The sequence below is a fragment of the Peromyscus californicus genome, unplaced genomic scaffold (genome assembly GCF_007827085.1).
Source record: "Peromyscus californicus insignis strain IS unplaced genomic scaffold, ASM782708v3 Scaffold_22__1_contigs__length_63687245, whole genome shotgun sequence".
NCBI classification, from domain to species: Eukaryota; Metazoa; Chordata; class Mammalia; order Rodentia; family Cricetidae; genus Peromyscus; species Peromyscus californicus.
In genome coordinates, this window is record NW_026294525.1 from 59,635,203 (window position 1) to 59,655,938 (window position 20,736).

The 20,736-nt window shown below is 45.3% G+C and overlaps 1 protein-coding gene across 1 annotated transcript in view; it reads right to left on the reverse strand.

The window, feature by feature from the left end:
* Window positions 1–6,669, reverse strand: part of Slc16a10 (solute carrier family 16 member 10) — a 108,690-nt gene extending 102,021 nt beyond the window's left edge. The window contains exon 1 of the mRNA XM_052751447.1: window positions 6,202–6,669. Coding sequence (XP_052607407.1) covers window positions 6,202–6,544 — 343 coding nt within the window. The 5' untranslated portion in view covers window positions 6,545–6,669. The remainder of the gene's footprint in view (window positions 1–6,201) is intronic.
* Window positions 6,670–20,736: the final 14,067 nt, after the last annotated feature.

A 20,736-nucleotide genomic window follows, 5' to 3' on the forward strand; every position in this document is an offset into this window, starting at 1 on the left:
CAAAACTGTATTTGTGGTTCTGGGGCCTAGAAAACTAGCCCAAGGTAAGCTCAAAGGCAGTCTCTCCCAGATCCTCTCTGGCCTTCCTGTCTCTCTCACTCACTTTCCCCTAAGGCTAACCATTACAACTTGAATCCTCTCCCTCCCATCCCCAGGTGGGTAATAATGATTAAAGCCCTTTTCTTCAAAGCCAGCCAGCTAAAAAATAATCCTCAGCCAGTCGGTTGGTGGTACATACCTTTAATCCCAGCACTCAGGAGGCAGAGCCAGGCAGATCTCTGTGAGTTCAAGGCCAGCCTGGTCTACAGAGAGCGGTCCAGGACAGGCACCAAAACTACACAGAGAAACCCTGTCTCGAAGAAAAACAAATCCTCTAGTAACCCCCACTACGTACTACACAGGTTCTGTGTAAGAGCTCTCTACAGAGAAACTCGGACCTACCATGTTTGGTCCCTGACACTACAATTGAAGATTGGAAGACAATTTGGCCAGACAAGCCTTGTGGGTTTCCCTTTCTGCCGTTAGACCAAGCTTCGTCCATCCTAAGAGTTAAGTGGACAGTTAACTTTGGGTGGCAATCTGAAGACTTCCACATCACATGAAACTATAACCAAATAAATGTGCTTTTCTCTGGTTAAGCTGGGTGCTGCCAGTTCAATGAAATCTGAAAGGGAAAATATAGACTCTATAGCCAATATCACTGTAAGTGCTAAATGTGAAAACTCGGGGCTGGCACTAACTGCCTTGAAGTCTCAGAGGCTAATGAGAGTAATGAGATGATGCACCACGCTTCCACCTCTACGTGCTACCCAGTTCCTACTCAGTGGTAGAGCTGTCTAAAGAATATACCTTTTCCATCAGGGGAAGGTGCCGGAACATTAAAGGCTGTGGACAAAGAGCCTCTCTCTCCACAGCTTTTTGACAGTTGTTTTTAAATAACTTAATGTCAACTTGCATTTTAAATACCCTAGAGAGAATACAATGTGTGGTGTTTCCCAGCCCTCCACTCTCAAGAAAGGCCATCAAGGAGCATGTTTGGGAGGCTAGGGAAATGGCTCCGTGGGCAAAAGCACTTGTTGCTCAAGCCTGAAGACCTACGCAAATGCTGATGGTGAGAACCAACAGCCAGGGTTGTCCTCCAACCTCCACAGACACACCTTGACATGAATGCACACTCACACACACACGTACATACACACAATACACACATCTTCCAGCCTCCACAGACAAACCTTAGCAGGAATGCACACACACACACACACACACACACACACACACACACATGTCATCCAACCTCCACAGACATACCGTGAAATGAACATAGCCTCACACACAAATGTACACACACATACACATTCACACATATGGTGATATTTTATTTGTACTAAAATGTGATTTGTATGTTAATAAATAAAGTTGCCCGGGGGTCAGAGCTATTAGAGCCACAGCAAAAGCTGGGCGGTGGTAGTGCACACCTTTAATCCCAGCACTTGGGAGGCAGAGCTAGGCAGATCTCTGTGTGTTCAAGGATACAGCCAGCATGGAGACACATGCCTTTAATCTCAATACCAACCATAGAAGACCTGGAGGTCTGTACAGACAGGCAGTGACGAGGCGGTCATGTGGTTGGGTTTACAACCAATGAGAAGGCAGAACAGAAAGTCTATAGAAAGACAAACATACAGGAAGTAGGTCTCTTGGCTGAAGAGGCTAGCTGCAGCAGTGAAGGGTAAGGCTCTTAGCTCTGACCTCTTGGGCTTTCATCTCTGCATTGGCTCTGTGTTTCTTATTTAATAAGACAGTTACTGCTACACACACACACACACACACACACACACACACACATCCTCCAACCTCCACAGACATACCATGAAATGAACACACCCTCACACAAATGTACACACACATACACATTCATACACACACACACACACACACACACACACACACACACACACACACACACACACACATCCTCCAACCTCCACAGACATACCATGGAATGAACATACCCTCACACACAAACATGCACATGCACACACAGGCTCACACACACATTCACAAAAATACTTTTAAAAAAAATAACATATTGGGGGAATTACTGAAAGAAGGCAAGCCTTTGGTTCAAAAACAGTAATTTCTTCAAAAGATTAGCATTAATGCTAACCTAAATACAAATTCTAAAAACATACCTGTCTTTAATAGATAGTTTTAAAAAGCAATCAAATACACCATTAAAATATTCGTCTTTGGGGGGCTGGAGAGATGCCTCAGAGTTTAAGAGCACTGGCTATTCTTCTAGAGGTCCTGAGTTCAATTCCCAGCAACCACATAGTGGCTCACAACCATCTATAATGAGATCTGGTACCCTCTTCTGACATGCAAACAGAACACTGTATACATAATAAATAAACCTTAAAAAAAAAAAAAATTCGTCCTTCCCCAGGAAGAAAACAGCAGATAAGATTAATACCCATGCTTGGTCCCAAAGACTGTCCCACGGCACTGAATGAGAAGACAGTGAGCACTAGACTTAGCAGTGCCATGGTCTTTCAGGGTCCAGCAGTTAAAACAACGTTGTGGATTCTAGCAGAAAACTATGCCCCAGTTAATTGCACCCATTTTCTTTCTTTTCCAGACTGTCTGATTCCCTTCCACCCATGGAATGGTAATGGGTAAAACTGTCATGGAAAAGACACCAGCTCTGTTAGTCCTACCTACGCCACTTCCGACATGTCATGCTGTGGGACACTGTCTTGTCATCAGCGCCTGGGCACCACAGCTGGGGATAGGGGGTCGGGGGGAGGTGTCTAGCATGCTGTATGCTTTAGGGATTTTATGCAGGATTTATGCATGCCTCAATATCACGGAGATTTTTATAACCAGAGAGAAAGGCTATCAGTTGCCTTTCCCAGTTCCCACCACGTACTTAAATTCCCTTAGAATTTCAGACTTTTAGAATAAGGTTGAGGATCTTTATAGTGTGTGTGTCTCAGGGGAGAAATCTGACACTTTCCCTGTGTACTCATTTGTTTCTCAACAGACCCTAAACTCTGAGAAGCGCTGGCATTGTTTAAACTTCCTGTGTCATCAGCTCCAAAACAGCAAGCACCTGTATGTAAGAAGAGGGTGGGGGTGAGCACGGAGAGGGTGGGGGTGAGCACGGAGAGGGTGGGGGTGAGCACGGAGAGGGTGGGGGTGAGCACGGAGAGGGTGGGGGTGAGCACGGAGAGGGTGGGGGTGAGCACGGAGAGGGTGGGGGGTGAGCACGGAGAGGGTGGGGGTGAGCATGGAGAGGGTGGGGGTGAGCATGGAGAGGGTGGGGGTGAGTATGGCGGCACAATCCCAGCACTTAGGAGACAGATATGGGTGGAGTTCAAGGCCAGCCTGGTCTACACAGTGATTCTAGCCAGCCAAGACTATATAACCTTGTCTCAAAGTGTGTGTGTGTGTGGGGGGGGGGGGGGGGGGGGGGGGGGGCGGGAGCACAACCAAACAGGTGTGAAACTCACTTCTAAGTTAGTGGGAGTAAATCTCATCAGACCCTTTCATGAGAATTTTGGCTAGGTTATACATTAAGAATGAAGAGTCAGGCATGGGGACACACACCTTTAATCCCAGCACTCGGGAGGCAGAAGCAGAGGGATCTCTGTGAGTTTGAGGCCAGCCTGGTCTACTAAGTAAGTTCCAGGACAGGTACCAAAACTACACAGAGAAACCCTGTCTGGGGGCAGGGGGAGGACAAACAAACGAACAAAAAAGAATTAAGATAGTCTTGAAGAGGTGGAGAGATCCTTTCTCGAAAACACAAACAAAACAAGATACTCTTAGGGAGAAGAGCCCCAAGGAAATCTCTTCTTGGCACTGCTAGGAAGAGCTTCCCTGCTATAGCTCTGTCTAACCAGAATTTTGCATGAATGCCCTTTAAAAAGTAGCTTTTTTCTGTGGAAGTCTCTACATTTCAAAAATCATTTGACAGGGCATAATAAACAACGGTCATTGTTTACTAGTTGAATTTTTTTTTTAAAGACAGGGTCTCTTGTAAACCATGGAGGCCTCAAACTTGCTTGAAGCTGAAGGTCATATGACCTTGAACTCCTGATCCTCTTGCCTGTCCTTCAGAGTGCTGGGACTCCAGGCATATGCCACCAGGCCTGTCTTTATGAAGTGTTGTACTATACACTGTGTGAGTACTACTCCACCAACTGAGCTAAATCCCTAGCCTTTCAGATGTTTAACCCCAGAAGCACTGTAGGAACATGAAAATACCAGATGTGCAGAGCAATCTAGCTAGCCAGAGCAGTATGGTCAGCGATTGAAAACCTAGGTCCGGAAGTCCGACAAACATGAGGTTGAAATCCTGCTCCCAGCTGAAATCCTTGTGAGCCCAAACTTCCACGTCTGAAAAGGGAGCCCAACCCATGGAGCTGCCGGAAGATGGAAGAAGAAATAGGGTCCGTGATGTACTTAGACACAGAAATGTTAAGAATTGTGCAAAATAATTTTTGTTTGCTGTTGCGTCTTCATATCTATCCTGCTGCAGTGTACAAGGGTTACCTTCCTTCAGTTAAAACTAAGAACATTTTTAACATACTGTACCTAACTCTTTGACCCTGCCCAACACAGCAACTTCAACAGCCACTTAAGGAACAGAAATTCCCCATTAAATATGATACATCATTATTCACACAGTGATACATCGGTGCATCAGCTTTTTATAAAGTATTTTTATAAGTTTGAAAGCAATCTAAGTGTCTCTTAAGGGGAGAGTACATAAAGTACAATCTATCGGTGTAATGAAAATCATGTGAAATTTAGAGAAGTGGGACAGCCTTTGAGTAGCATGCCCAGAGCCCTGGGTCCCACCTAACACTGAAGGAGGAAAGGAAAGGTAATTTTAAAATCTTCCATATCACCTTCCCTTACAATTTGTAATTACAATCCTGTTTATTTTCTCTGTGTGCACAACAAAAATCTAAGCAATATGCACTCTAAAAGCAGAAACTAAAGGTTAAAAAAAACTACCATGTGAGGCTGTGGTAGTACATTCCTGTAATCTCATCACTTGGGAGGCAGAGGCAAGTGGATCTCTGTGAGTTTGAGGACAGCCTGGCCTATGTGTTAAATTCTAGGCCAGCCAGAACTACATAGTGAGAACCTATTGTTGTTTTAAAAGACTTTATTGCCCAGTATGGTGCAGAATGTTCTTGTAATCCCAACTGAGGCAAGAGGACCTTGAGTTCAAGGCCAGGCTGAGCAGAAACACAGAAATTATTGATCTTATGAAGTTTCCCAAAAGGCAGTGGTAGCCTGATTAAGCAATGAGAATCACTCAGTCTTGAAATCAGGTGACGAGTTCTATCTTTATTCTGTTCCTCACCAAGACACTTCGTTTCACTGACTTTCAGTTTTCTCACCCAAACAGAGCTGACAGCACTTGCCTTGCAGCACGAGATGAAATAAAAAAAAAAAAAAAAAAAATCTTGTATGCAGAAGAGCCTAGACTTGGGTATTGCATAATCCGTCAAGAAGTCAGGCAAAAGCACTTCATGAAAATGCGGAGTCTGCACCTTTTGCATTTTATTTCCGCAAGGTAGAAAAAAAATGTCAACACAAGAGGAGGTGCAACCCCTTATCTTCCTCTTCCCACGTGGCTGCCTCCTATGCTTTCTATATTTAGTAGAGTGCAGAGAGACATCAGACTACCACTTTTGATGAGCTGCCTTTGGGGGCTCCCTGTGACCTTGGGATCCACTTTTCCATCTTGCCAATCACCCGCGCCTGGCTGCGCCGCACCCACCCAAACACACACACACATCCTTCTGCAGCACAGCAAGCGGATCACCGTGGCGGTCACACACACACACAAAAAAAACAGACTTTAAAAAAGACAGTGCAATGTTGTTTGTGTGCAGGACCGTTCCGTTTGCTTTCCAACACTTAGAGGAAAGTACTGCGGATTCTTGGCGCCCGCTCTGCCGAAAGAAGCCTAGGGCTGGCACAACTCCGCAACTTGCTTCCAAACGCACGATCCTGGCAGATTCCATACAAAGACCGGCACACGGAAGCCCCAAGCTGCAGGCAGCAAGAACGACGGGTCAGACCCACCGCTCACACCCTCCCAGCACCAGAGGACGCACCAAGCTCCCGCGGTGTGTGTTCCCACCCCGCGTGTCCCCTCGGCCCGCCGCAACGCCCCACCTGTCTTGAAGGCCATGTTGTCACTGTCCTTGGCCCCGAAGGTGTCCTGCATGGACACGAAGAGCACCCCGTAGGCATTTTGGATGCCAAACACAGATCCGTTGCACCACATGGCCGCCAGCATCACCAGCCAGCCCCAGCCGCCCTCGGGGGGCACGGGGGGCTCGTCGCCCGTTGACCTCGACAGCTCCACCTCCACCTTCTCTGCGGCCACGTCGGAGCCATCCGAGGGTCCCGGGCCCGGCAGCGGAGCGTCATCCGAGGGCGCGGGCCCCGGCGGCTGCGCCTCGCTCGTCTCCCGTGCGGCGGCGGCGGCCGCGGGATCCTCCTGGGACGGTACCATGGCCGCAGGCGGCCCCGTCGGGCGCCCGAGAGCTCGCGGGTGCAAGGTCCGGGGTGGCCCGCGGAGGCTGCGAGAGCCGGGCGGACGGACGAGGGAGGCGGAGGTGAGGGCGCTGGAGCCGCGGGCGGGCGGGCGGGCGGGGCGGGCGGGCGGGCGGGCGGGCGGGCGGGCGGGCGGACGAGCCGCGCACACGGCGGCCGGAGGACCTGGCACCCCGGCGGCCCCACACACCTGACAGAGTGGGCCGCCGGCGGCCGCTTCTTAAAAGCGCCCCTCCCGCGTCGGCTAGGGGCGTGGCCGGCAGAGGGCCCTACCCCCTGAGCCCACAGATGATTGGAGCGCGGAGAGCGGAGGCTCCGCCCCCGTGGCCCAGCCCGCCCAGTCTGGAGCCTGCGCGCGCGCGCTTGAGGAGGTCAGATTAGCTACCCGGTGTCTATCACCAGGCTTAGGTCACCTCCTCTCAGTATTATTAACCTCAGAAGTTCTGGGGAGCGTCTCTTCCTACGTGTGGGCTGCGAGGGTCATCGATCGGCCGCCCTGGGTCTTTAGCATCCCTGGAACGGAGTCACAGTTGACACTCACTAGATTTTTATGTTCGTTGTCCTTTTTGTGCTAATTATAATACAGAAGATTCCTTGTACCGCATGCCTACTTAAAAGGCAATTCGAGAATCAGACGCCTTGTTTAATTACCAAGTTCCGTTCTCTTCCGTGAAAACACAGTTTGTTTTGAATACTTGGCACATGGAAGATGCTCACTTTGGAAAACAGACTATGAGTCTAAATTTTTCAGCTAACAAACATTTTTGACAGGCAGCTAGAAAGCACTACTTTTCAACCACACAAGCTGTTCTCACACTTTAAAAAAAAAAAAAAGAAAGAAAGAAAGAAAAAACTGGCACTTATATTCAGCTCCTCTGGCCCCCTGAAACTTGGCATGCCAAGATATCTTCTTAATTTCTCTGATATTTATATTCGTCACTCCAAACAAAATCAAAATATGCTAGTTAGTTAGGCACCTACCAGTAACTGTGACAATCACGTGTGCGCTTCTCTCAATTCTAAATTAGTAAGTAAACATAGTCCTGAAATACAAAGTGAGGTGCAGTGGTGTTAAAATACAGGGGCATCACAAGTGGAATAGGACCATTAACTGTGTTGCAGAATATTCTTTCAAGGTGTGTTACTTTTGTTTAACTCTGTGAAGCTGTGTTACTGTGCCTGTCTAGAACACCTGATGGTCTAATAAAGAGCCAAACAGCCAATAGCAAGGCAGGAGAAAAGATAGGCGGGGCTGGCAGGCAGAGAGACTATATAGAAGGAGAAATCTGGGAGGAGGAAGGAAAAGGAAGAAGTAGCCAGAGAAAGAGGAAGACTCCAGGGGTGAGCCACCCAGGCTACACAGCAAACCATGGAGTAAGAGTAAGATTTACAGAAGAGAACGGGAAAAGTCCAGAGGCAAAAGGTAGATGGGATAATTTAAAGTTAGGGAAAGCTGGCAGGAACCAAGCCAAGCTAAGGCTTGGACATTCATAATTAAGAATAAGCAACCATGTGTGATTTATTTGGGAGCTGGATGGCAGGCCCCCAAAAAGAGCAAAAAAGAAAAAACCAACAACATAACTGTTCTTCAAAACACTAAAGAAAAATGTCTATAGAAAATAAGTTTGAGCTGGGCTCTGCATTAGCCACATGATTTCAATGGACAAGGACAAGCAAAGAGCATTCCAGCCAGGGGGGAAAAAAAGGAGAGAGGAAACCAAGAAAAGTGGAGTATTCATGAAGAATCTGGGAATATAGCCCACATGTGGGGTGCTTTAGATATTAAAGTTAAAATGGTGCAATAGCTCGTATATGCAGTATCCCCAAAAGTCCATCTTGGGTGTCTCAGTAACTGTTCTGTTGCTGTGAAGAGACACCATGACCAGGGCAACTCATACAGAAGCATTTAATTGGGGGCTTGTGTACAGTTCAAAAGGCTTAGCCCATTATCATCATGGCAGGGGACATAGGGACAACATGGTGCTGGAGCAGTAGCTGAGAGCTACATCCTGATCAGCAGGTCCAGAAAGAGAGACTGGGGCTGGCTCTGGCTTTTGAAACCTCAAAACCCACCCCCAGTGGCACACCCCCATCTCCTAATCCATCTAATCCTTTCAAACAGTTTACTCCCCAGACCAAGCATTCAACAAGCCTAGGGGTGCCATTCTTATTCAAATCCCCACATTGGTAAGTGCTTAATCCTCACTCTAAGAATTAGTGATGCTATTGGGAAGTGGTAGAAATGTTAAAAGGTGGAGCCATGTGCTGGTTATTTGATCAGCTTGTCACAAGCCAGGGTCATCTGGGAAAGGGAATTTCAATAGAGAAAATGCTTCCATCATATTAGCATGTAGGCAAGTCTGTGGAGCATTTTCTTTACTAATAGTTGATGTGGGAGGGCCCAGGCCTCTGTGGGTGGGACCACCCTGCGCAGGTGATCCTGGATGGTATAAGAAAGCAGGCTGAGCCAGCCATCAAGAGCAAGCCAGGGAGCATCATTCCTTCATGGCCTCTGCTTTAGTTCCTGCCTCCAGGTTCCTGCCTTGAGTTCCTGCCTTGATTTCCCTTCATGATGAAGGTAAGCTGTAAGGTGAAATACACTCTTTCCTCCCTAAGTTGCTTATGGTCACTCTGTTTATCACATAATAGAAAGCAAACTAGAACAGGACTAGTGGGAGGTCTTAGGTAACTGAAGACTCGACCTCTGAGAAGACTGTGAGGGTCTGGTCTCTTCTCTTCTCTAGTTTATTCAGAGCCATAAAACAGATGGAGTTCCTCTGCCACATCCACTCATTATAGTGCACTGCCTTGCCACAGACACAAAAACACTGCAACCATCCAACCATGGAGTGACATTCGCAGAACTGTGAGCCACATAAACCTTTCTCCTTTTAAACTTGAATATCTTGGGTATTCACTACTATAATAGAAAGCCGACTAACATAAATTGTAAACTGAGAGCCGGGTATGGTGTTGCACACCCGTAATCCCAACACTTGGAGGTAGAAACAGAAAGATCAGTACTTCGAGGTCATCCATAACTGCTTTGCAAGTTTGAGATGACCCTGGGCCACAGGAGACCCTGTATCAAAGAAAAAGTAAACTAAGGAATAGTCACACCAGTTCCCAGTTCCCACAAAGAGTGAGTCACACCAGTTCACACAAAGAGTGTGCAGGACATTATAACAGTATTGTTGAAAATAAGGAAATTGAAAGCAAAATGTACCTCTGGTTAGGTATAATTCCAGCACTTGAGGAACTGAGTCAGGAAGAGCACAAGTTCAAAACCAACCTGGATTAATAACCAGGTTTTATCTCAAAATAAGTATATATATGTGTGTATATATATATATATATATATATATATATATATATATATATATACACATATATATATGGAGAATTGATTAAACAGACCATAAACCCTTGAGTTATGTTTATCAGGGTAGACAGTCAGTCATAACAATTAATTCTAGTGGCAGGATTTGAGACTGCCCAAGTTGCAGCCACAGTTAGGAAGTAAAGAATATTCCATCAAGCTTATACTCCAATAACTCTGACCTTTTAATGCAAAGTGGAACCCAGATGTAGGGATGGTGCTGCCCCACTGTTTTGGAGAGGAGAGGGGTCTTCCTACCTCAATTAATCTAAGATGATCCCTCACAGGCATGCCCAGAAACTAACCAAATCAGGATATATATGTGGATTATAGCCTAACTATAAAGAAATATCCATGGTTCCTGAGTGCTGGGAGTGCAGGCATGAGCCACCACGTCTGGTTTTGTTGTTGTTGTTTTTGTTTTTTGTGAGACCAGATCTCACATTATAGCCCAGGCTGTCCTAGAACTTACTCTGTAGCCTCGAACTTGTGAAAGTCCTTTGCCTCATCCTCCCAAGTGCTGGGACTATACCTGGTTTATGAGAGTATTTTTTTAATCTATAGTTTATATTAAATTTATTATTTATTGACAAAAATATCTTTAATTGACCATTCCGAAATTCCAGCCTTTCCTCTTTAAAAGTATCACTTTTTAGCTAAATATTAGCTTATTTTCATTCTTCTAATTTTTCTCCTATTAATCTAGTCCATCACAGGTGCTCATTAAGTGTGTGGATTAAATTGAATATACAGGGGACTGGATAGATGACTCAGTCGGTAAGAGTACTTGTTGCTCTGCCAGAGGACCTGAGCTCAGTTCCCAGTACCCAAGCAGTGGCTCACAACCACCCATTCCAGGGGATCCAACACCTTCTGATGCATGTACAGACAGGTAAGCAAAACACTCAGATACAGGGGAAAAAATCAAATAAATGTCTAAAAAATAAACTTAAAAATAAATACAGTAAATTGAATATACCAAGTACTGAAGTGCTGAATATGCGGTCATGAGATTCCAACTGTGCTACATACAGGGGCAATTTCCAGTTATGTTGCACAAGACAGGCTGCTTTGGTGCCATTTTAATAACCACTTTAAATCAAACAGCCAAGTGTAGCTTTGATCTACTTCAGTGGCTAGAGAGAAATTTCTAAAACATGATCTTTCCGTGATGCACTCTGCAAATCATTAAATCGGAATAGCACTATAATGGTGATTATTTGGTAGGCGTGCTCCTGAACGTCTGTGAAGTAATAGAATTCACACAGAGAGACACGCACAAACACACTACCTAGAAGCCTTATAGTGAACAATTGATTAAAAACACATGCATGAAGGCCATGTGTGGTGGCTTATACCTTTGATCCCAGTATTTCAGAAACAGAGGCAGACAGATCTCTAAGTATGAAGCCAGCCTGGTCTGCATAGTGAGTTCCAGGACAGCCAACCAGAGCAATGTAGAGAAACCCTGCCTTAAAATTAATTGGTTGATTAATTAATTAATTAAAACATGCATGGGGCTGGGGCTAGGGCTACAGCTGAGTTGGAGAGCACCTGCCTAGCATATGTGAGGCCCTGTGTTCAGTCTCTAGAACAAAGAGACAAAAAAAAATCTTGAAAAAAAAAAAAAGTACAAAACAAAACAAGTCCACAGAAGGGCTGGGTGTGTAGAGTATGGGCTTTGTTTGTGTGAAACCCTGGGTTCAAGCGAAACAAAACAAAACAACAACAACAACAACAAAATGCACAGAGTTCTTGAATACTGATTTGCACAAAGGATAAAATGTGATATTTTGTACAAAAAAACCCTTATTTCAGAAACAAGACTGAATTAACTCTGGTTTCTCCTTCCTTGAAGAGTCCAAAGTCCCCTCAACCTGCCCATCTTCTAGTACCTTCCTCAGCTTCCCAAAGTCCAAACTAACCCGTTGAGGCCCTCCTCCTTATACCTCTTTGCTGCCTCTCCCAAATACATTCCTGTCGATCCTAGCTCTAGAAGATGATTTAACTAACCCCTTGCTCTCCAGTCTAGAAGCTGGCTCCTGATGAATCCTTTTCTTGTGGACCATCATGCTCTCCTAACTAGCCATGCTGCCAACAAACTGTGGCTCCACCAACCCGTCCTCCGTCCTGTACCCCCTCAAACCCTCCTCTCCAGCCTGAAGGCTTGCTCCTCACTTCAGGCCCTGTATAAACACCTCCAAGCCTTCCTGAAGACCCTGTCTCTAAAATGACCCCATGCTATGGTTTGGGGGAGTCTCCCAAAGTTAATGTTATAAACATCATCCTCAGTTCAGGAATGCAGAGAGGTGGGACCTTCAAGAGGTGATTAGATCATGATGGCTCAGCCTTAACCAGAGGGCTCATGCCTATTGTGGGGGAGGATTCCTGATAACAGGTTGACTCACGCCCCTCCCCTCCCCATCTCTCAGGCAATGCAAGGATAACTTGTGCTGTCTTGCCCTTCTGCCCTCTGCCTTGTGATGAAAGGGCAAGAAGATTCACACTAGATGCTGGCTCCTCAGTCTTGGTCTTCCCGACTTCCAACTCTATAAATAAATTTCTGTTCTTTACAACTAAATATGCTTTTATAGCAGTATGAAATAATTAAGTTGCTTCCTTTCCTCTTTTTCTGAATGACGCAACTTTTTTTTTTCCAATGTGAGGGTTGAACCTAGAGCTTCACATATTCTAGGCAGGTACTAAGCTGTGTCCCCAGCCTTCTTAAAGACCCCTTTTCTATTTTGAAGCAGGGTCTTGGTAAACGTCTTGTTCAGTGTTCTAGTGCTGTGAAGAGACACCATGATCACCACAACTCTTATAAAGGAAAGCATTTCACTGGGGTTTAGTTTCAGAGGTTTAGTCCATTGTCATCATGGCGGGGAGCACAGAGCCATGCAGGTGGACATGCTGCTGGAGAAGGAGATGAACGTTCTCCCACTAGATCTGCAGGCAGCAGAAAGAGAAACACTGGGCCTGGCCTGAGCTTTTGAAACCCCAACACCTGCCTACCTCCCCTGACACACTTCCCCCAGCAAGGCCACACCCACTCCGACTAGGCCACATCTCCTAATTCCTCTCAAGTAGTGCCACTTCCTGGTACCCAAGAATTAAAATCTATGAGCCTATGAGGGCCATTCTCATTTCAAACCACAATAACTTTCCCAAAGTGACTTTGGACTTTGAATTCTTTTGCCTCCGATTCTCAAGTAGTTGAGATTACAGGCCTACACCATCAAACCTGACTTAAATAATGAAATCCTCATCTTGGAAGTTCAACTTTAAAATGGAATTTGCCACTCTCAAGACTTCATGGACCCTTTCTTCTAGGCTTCCATACTTTGTTTATAGAAACCTCCTGTTAGAATATTCAGTCCCCTTAACAAGAACAGGAATTTTTAGTTCTTGAAAACTTTAAAAGTGTAAATCCTTAACAATTATGTGATCAAACAAACTGAATGGAATTCAAGAATAACTTGAAGAATGTCAAAATTCAGCTGGAATGTAGATCATTGGTGACAGTACATGTCTAGCATTGCCAGGCTCTGGATTCCTCCCCTAGTGTTATAAAAGAAATGAATACCAAACATGGTAGCACACACCTTTAATCCCAGAACTTGGGAGGCAAAGGCAGGTAGATCTCTGAGTTTAAGGCCACCCTGGTCTACATAGCAAGTTCCAGGACAGCCAGAGCCCTGGCTCAAACAAAACAAGATGAGAGAGAGAGAGAGAGAGAGAGAGAGAGAGAGAGAGAGAGAGAGAGAGAGAGAGAGAGAGAACATGTACAAATTTACATACACTGAAGACAATCCACATTTTCAGATGGAATATTCTCAGCAGTTTACAACAACATGTGTTTTTTGTTTTGTTTTGAGACAGGGTCATACTATGCAGTCCTGGAACTCACTATGTAGAGCAGGATGGTGTCAAACTCGCAGAGATCTGCCTGCCTCTGCCTTCCAAGGACTGTAATTAAACGTGCTTACTACCCAGAGCAGAAGTGTTTGTTTTATAACTACAAAAGTGAGCCAGTCTGTTATAGCAGATAACATAAAGAGCAATCGAGGTAAACTGGCTTATTACAGAGCCACTCAAGGGTCTTCATTTAACCTGTTGTTGTTGTTTCGAGACAGGGTTTCTCTGTACAGCCCCAGCTGTCCTGGAACTTGCTCTGTAGACTAGGCTGGCCTCAAACTCACAGAGATCCTCCTGCCTCTGCCTCCCTAGCGCTGGCATTAAAGGCATGCACCACTATCGCCCAGCCATTTTGTGTGTGTATCATTTAACCTTTTAAAAAATGATTATGTGTTCATGAGAAATACAGCAGCCGTTTTGTAAATAGCCTAGTAACGTACATACCCTATAAAAGAGTGTAGTGTCACTACAAAACTTGACGCTTAGATTCCAAATTAAAATTGCTGTATTCAAATTAATGAGAGAAACATGAAGAAGCCTGATGGGTTGAGATTGTAGCTCAGTTAAGCCCTGGTTCAATCCCCAACACTGCACAAAGGGGAATGATGGTGTGTGCCTATCATCTCAGCACTCGGGATGCAGAGTTGGAGGTCATCCTCGGGTACACTAGAAGTTCAAGGTCAGCCTGGGGTACACGAGACACTGTCGGGGGTGGGCCCTGCAAAGACACAGGTGCTGTAACTGAACATAATGGTGAACCCCTTAACCTCAGCGGCTGAAGGTGGGGGTAGGAGGCCCACGGGCAGGAGACCAGCCTGGGCTACAGATCATCTCCAAAAGACGAGGGTGGAGAGGACAGCTGGAACCGCTTATTAAATAGCAACTCGGCTGCAGGCCATCCTCAAAGGTCCTGTTCTCAAATCTGTAATCAGTAAACACACCTATCTACCAATTGCTGCATAATATGAACCCTCGGGGGTACTATAAACCCATAAGACCACTGTGTTTCCTCCCAGTCTTTTTTTTTTCTGGGCATATTTACTTTTTATTTACTATTTTTCCCCAAACAGAGTGACTGTGACGCTATCTCCAGAGTGGTTTAACTGAGGAGATGGCCCCTGGCTGTGGTCAGCACCATCTCATGGTCTGGTACCTCTCACTGAATAAACAGCATTAAAGGGGAGAGCAACCTGAGCGTACCTTTCTTCCTGGCCATCAAGTTATGGGGAATATCCCACATTCCCACCAAGTGAATTCTGCCATGCCATCCACACCATGGCGGATCATACACACTCACATTGTGAGCTAAAATGAACCTCCGCTGCCCTTATGGTAAGTCAGACACACAATTAGAAAGTCACTGACTGAGCCAGACTGTGGCAGCACATGCCTTCCAGCACTCAGGAGGCAGAGGCAGGCTGATCTCTGTGAGTTCGAGGCCAGCCTGGTTTACAGAGTGAGTTCCAGGACAGCCAGGGCTACACAGAGAAACGCTGTCTCAAACAAACAAACAAACAAACAAAACAAAACAAAACAAAACAAAAAAACAAAAAAGAAACTACTGCAACATGTTCACTAACAATAATTTCTTAGGTTATTAAATATTCTTCAAGAAGGTCATGGTAGGGTTGGGATGAGCTCAGCAACAGAGAGCTTGCCTAGCACGTGCAAGACCTTGGATTTCATTCTCAGCGCATTAAAATTGGTTTCTCTTTTACTCAGAAGCTTCTGCTGTGGAGATGGACTACAATTTAATCACGTTTCTATTTGGGGAGCATAAGTACTCTGGATCTCCATTATTATGAATACTATTACAACAGCTACCTTCCAAATCTTTTCATTTCTGGTAATTTTTTAGGACAATGTTCAGATGTGAGACAGCTAATGAATGGAAAATGTATGAATATTTTGTGTGAATTTTTGCTGCTCCGCTTGAGTCTTTTTTTTACCACACACTTGAATATTTTAGGAACTGGTGCTCTGACATCACACCGTAGGCCTACAAATGAGCTTTTAAAAAGAACTGTCTCCTCAAGCACGTATGTGTGTGTGTTGGGGGGGGTGGTTGTATGATGGTGTGTGTAGTGAGGGCGGTGTATGACGGTGTGGGGGGGGGATGACGTTTCTGTGAGCACTGGTGTCTGCACGCCCCTGTGGCCCCTGTGTGGAATCAGTCCTCACCATCCATTTGACTCTGAAGCAGCATCTCTCTTGTTTCTGCTGCTCTGCTAGGTATTCCAAGCTGGCTGACCTGTGAGCTTCCAGGTACTTCTGAGTGCTGGGGTCACAACAGCATCTGGCTTTTTAAGTGGGTGCCAAGGATCCAAACTCAGGTCATCAAGCTCGGCAGCAAGTGCCTTTCTTTACCCACTGAATTGCCCAGTGGTAAAGGCACCCCACTCCCCAAATTATCTTCTTGATGGTCATTCTCTACATTCTCCAACATAAAAAAAAAAAAAAATTTGTTTTGATGGTTTGATACACCATCTTGCTAAGTTCTCCGGGCTGCGGGATCTTGTGGCTCCTGCCTCCTGCCTGCTAAGGTTACAGGCATGCTCCAAGCTGACTGGCCTTGGAGAAATTGGTGTGTTTGCTTGCTTGTTTATTTGTTTGTGGCCTTCAGTAGCCAGGCTGGCCTTGAACTCCCCACATAATACCAAACATTAACTTGAACTTTTGATCCTCCTGTCTTCACCCCTTGAGTACTGTATCATAGGTGTGAGACATCACAGCCAGTTTATGTCGTGTTGGAGACCAACCAAACCTGGAGCTGTGTTCATGCCAAGCACACGCTCTATCAGGCAGGCTCCCCTCCCCTCCCAGGAGTCCTTTAACTGATGCACAAAGGACCAGACCTGATGCTTCAGTCTTCTGATGGGACAGCCCTGGAGACCCCAGCAGCCTGCTCCAGGGCCTGTCTGATCACACGAACACGAAGGTGTGGGAGCACGCAAACTTGTGGTTGGACTCAAGGTCAGAGAGTCAGCGTTTGTTGCTCTCCAAGGTACATAATAGGGTGCAAAGGCATGGTTACCAGGTGTCTTATACTTCAAGGCCTGATCACAAGATGCTTTGCCGTGGGGCGTGGTTACCAGGTGTTTTGAAGGGTCTACACTTGGTTGTATGTTGTGAAGGGGGAGGTCTTTTGCCTCTCCCCTTGCTAGTGTATAAAGGGCCCCTTAGAAATAAACTCGAGGCTGCTGGGTATTGACCCAGGGCCCTCCCGAAGCTATCCTGTGTTTCCTTTTTCTTCCTCTACTTCTTTATTTCCTACCTAGCATCTCCCAATTCCTCACTCCCCGCTTCAAGGGAACCTTAGGTCAGGGCTGGACTCCAACACTGGGCTGGGCCCCAACATACCGGGGACATTCTGGTCCTCACACAGCAGTGGGAAGTACAGGATGATCGCCAAGGCTTCAGCATCTGCTGCCATCACAGTGAGCTCAGAGGTGTCCCTAGTGAGGGTCTGGCCGCCTAACTGGCTGCTCTCCGAGGCTGCCTGTGGTTAGGCCCATGACTGAACAAGATCCAACAGTTTCTTGCTGAGGTGGGATTGGTAAGGGGATGGGCCTTTGGATTTACCTTAACTTTGGTCATAGCTGCAGTACAGGCTTGGCACTCTACAAGAGTAGCTGATGTCAGAGAAGAAGCTGAAATGCTACCCAGAAATAGGAGCAACAGAAACAGGAACACAACTCCTGTAGAAATTAAAGTTTTCGCCGGGCGGTGGTGGCACATGCCTTTTAATCCCAGTACTCGGGAGGCAGAGCCAGGTGGATCTCTGTGAGTTCGAGGCCAGCCTGGGCTACCAAGTGAGTTCCAGGAAAGGCGCAAAGCTACACAGAGAAACCCTGTCTCGAAAAACAAAAAAAAAAAAAAAAAAAAAAAGAAATTAAAGTTTTCAACGATGTCTAAGGCTACTTATTCTCATAGGTCCCTGCGGTGATATTTTAATTGTGCACCCCAATAAAGCTTATCTGAGGATCAGAGGAAAAAGCCAGCCGCTATATTAAGCATAGAGGTCAGGCAGTGGTGGCACATGCCTTAACCCTAGCATTTGGGAGGCAGAGATTCATCTGGATCTCTGTGAGTTCAGGGTCACACTGGGAACAGAGCCAGGCGTGGTGGCACATGCCTTTAATTCCTAGCACTAGTTAACCATAAAAGTCTGGAGGTCTGTAGAGACAGACAGGAAGTAATAGAGCTGGGTGGAAAGAGGAAGTGATGTAGCTGGGCAGAGAGAGGGCAGGGACAGAAAGGCATATAGGTGTGAGTATACAGGAAGTAGGTCTCTCTGGAAGCTGAGGAGTTGGTGAGGGGAAGTTGGCTGTGGCTTGTCCTGTTCCCCTGATCTCTCAGTTTTCACCCCAATATCTGGCTCTGGGTTTTTTTTTTTTTGTTTTTTTTTTTTTTATTAATAAGACCGCTTAGCAATTCGTCTTACAGGTCCCATCGTATCTTGCTAGGATTATCGTCAGGTGTTCTGGGCTCATGTCATTTTTCATTCTCTGCTGTTGTCTGTTTGGGGAAATGAGATTCTTCCCTTTAGGAACTTCTAACTCGTTATTGCCAATAAGCAAGAAAACAATGATGGTGTATGCGGTTATATGATCCCACCATGATACCATTGTTGCTAGAGTTTTCCTGCCTGGCCCACAGTCAGGACAAATCTCTCTCACCCGCCAGTCCCAAGCCGCTCAAACCCGATCAAGTAAACACAGAGACTTATATTGGTTTCAAACTGTATGGCCGTGGCAGGCTTCTTGCTAACTGTTCTTACAGCTTAAATTAATCCATTTCCATTAATCTATACCTTGCCACGTGGCTTGTGGCTTACCGGCATCTTTACATCTTCCTTATCCTGATGGCGGCTGGCAGTGTCTCCCCCACCCAGCTTCCTGTTCTCTCAGTTCTCCTCTCTGTTAGAATCGCCTATACTTCCTGCCTGGCCACTGCCAATCAGTGATTTATTCATTGACCAATCAGCAACACATTTGACATACAGACCATCCCACAGCACTTCCCCTTTTCTTTTCTTAAAAAGGAAGGTTTTAACCTTTACACATCTCCAAAGTCAGCTTGGTATATTTGGGAATTTGGGCGTAGCTTTTCTTACTACTTCCTGCTGGAGGGGGGCGCTGTATCTTCTGGGGAAACAAAGAAAATTTTAGGATCATGGAGTAGTCCGTGAGGCTGTATCATCTGAGCCAGTTGCCTTGAAAAGGTTCTGGATGTTGGATCATCTGGGCCATGGTGTCATCGGAGACCTTTCAGGTGGTCTTGGCTGGTCAAACCTGATGTGTCTTAATCTGGAACAAATCCATAGCCTCTGGCTTTCTGTGGAAACAAAAGCAGAGTCTCCTTTCCAAAGTAACATATCCTTATATCCAAATTTTGAAGTCAAGGTACCTTTAAAATATGCATATTGGTTTAACTCAGCTTCCTTTACAATCAAATATCTCTCTGTAGTTAAGAATCCCAAAGACAACACAGTCCAGATTCTCTGTGTGATATCCATCTTTACGGGGCTTATTTTTTATATTAATTTTACTGTCTCTTTATTTTTTAAAACTATGTATTTGTTTCTGTAACTGTATATATCACCTTTTTAATCTCTTTCAAGCCTACGTATATTTTACACACATTTTAAACTATTACATCTGAATCTGTCTTATTGTGAATCTGTTGCTTTAAGCTGCAGCAGCTGTGGCTGCTGGCTCCGCCCACCTCAGCTTCCCAACATGGCGGCGGTACTGTAATTTTCCGCCAGCTCTGGGAGCCATTGTGGGTCTATGCTTTTATCCAAGCAGCATGTAGCCCAGAAACCTCTTTTTTTTGTTTTGTGCTAGCAAAGTCTAAATCCACCAAGCAGCTTAATGTGCCACTTGCAGAGGCCTCATTCCCGCCATACCGCAGGTCGAGCGCGCACACTAGGAACCCACCAGTAGCTCAAACCGGCAGCTGCCGCTCATTTGAGACAGACAGTTAGGAAGCTGTTTTTAGCTCCGTTTTAGAATCTTTTTTCTCAGTTTTTAGGTGGAAACTCTTGCCACCACGTTGGACACCATTTGTTTAAAAAAAAAAAAAAAGAGAGAGAAAAAAAGAAGAAGAAAAAGACAATTACTAGTTTTAAATACTTTACATTGGATTGGATTGTTTTATATTGTATACAAATTATATATATTGAAATTGATACTGTTAGAAAATGCTATATGTATATTTCTAATTGTACTTATACCGTTCATTTAACAATGCAATTTTCTGATCCTTGAATGTTATTATTACCAACTATTAGGATATAAAGAAATGAAAGTTAGTAGTTAGACATTACAATAGAACTTGTAGTCATATTAGATATGTTTTAAAAATTGAGCAGATATATTTTAGACAGGTCATCTTCAAACCCTTCAGAGATCTACAGAATATGGCATTTAAAATGTTTTAATAACTTAGAAAATTTTTCTTTTTTGTTATGATTATGAGACATGTCGGCTCCTGGCAGTACCAATCTACTTCAGAGAAAATATGGGCATTGAAGAAACTGTGTATGGAGTTACCTTTCATTGTGGCAAAAGTTAGCCACTGGACAACAAAGTATCCTTGAATCAACTGCTGACAAAATGGACAGACAGGACATGAAACAAAGGGCTACTGATTCTTGCCAAAACAAGTGTGGTTATGGCTTTATCAAAAGGCATCTTCTGAGGCCAGGACAATATGGCACCATCCCTAAAGTGGCCTTCACAATTCGGAAAAGGTACAGTGCCCTTTTCTTCGAAGGCAGCTGAACAGGCAGTGGGCCGATGGCTTCTGATTTGCAATGGAACAGCAGCTGAAACAGTTATTCTTGAAGAGTA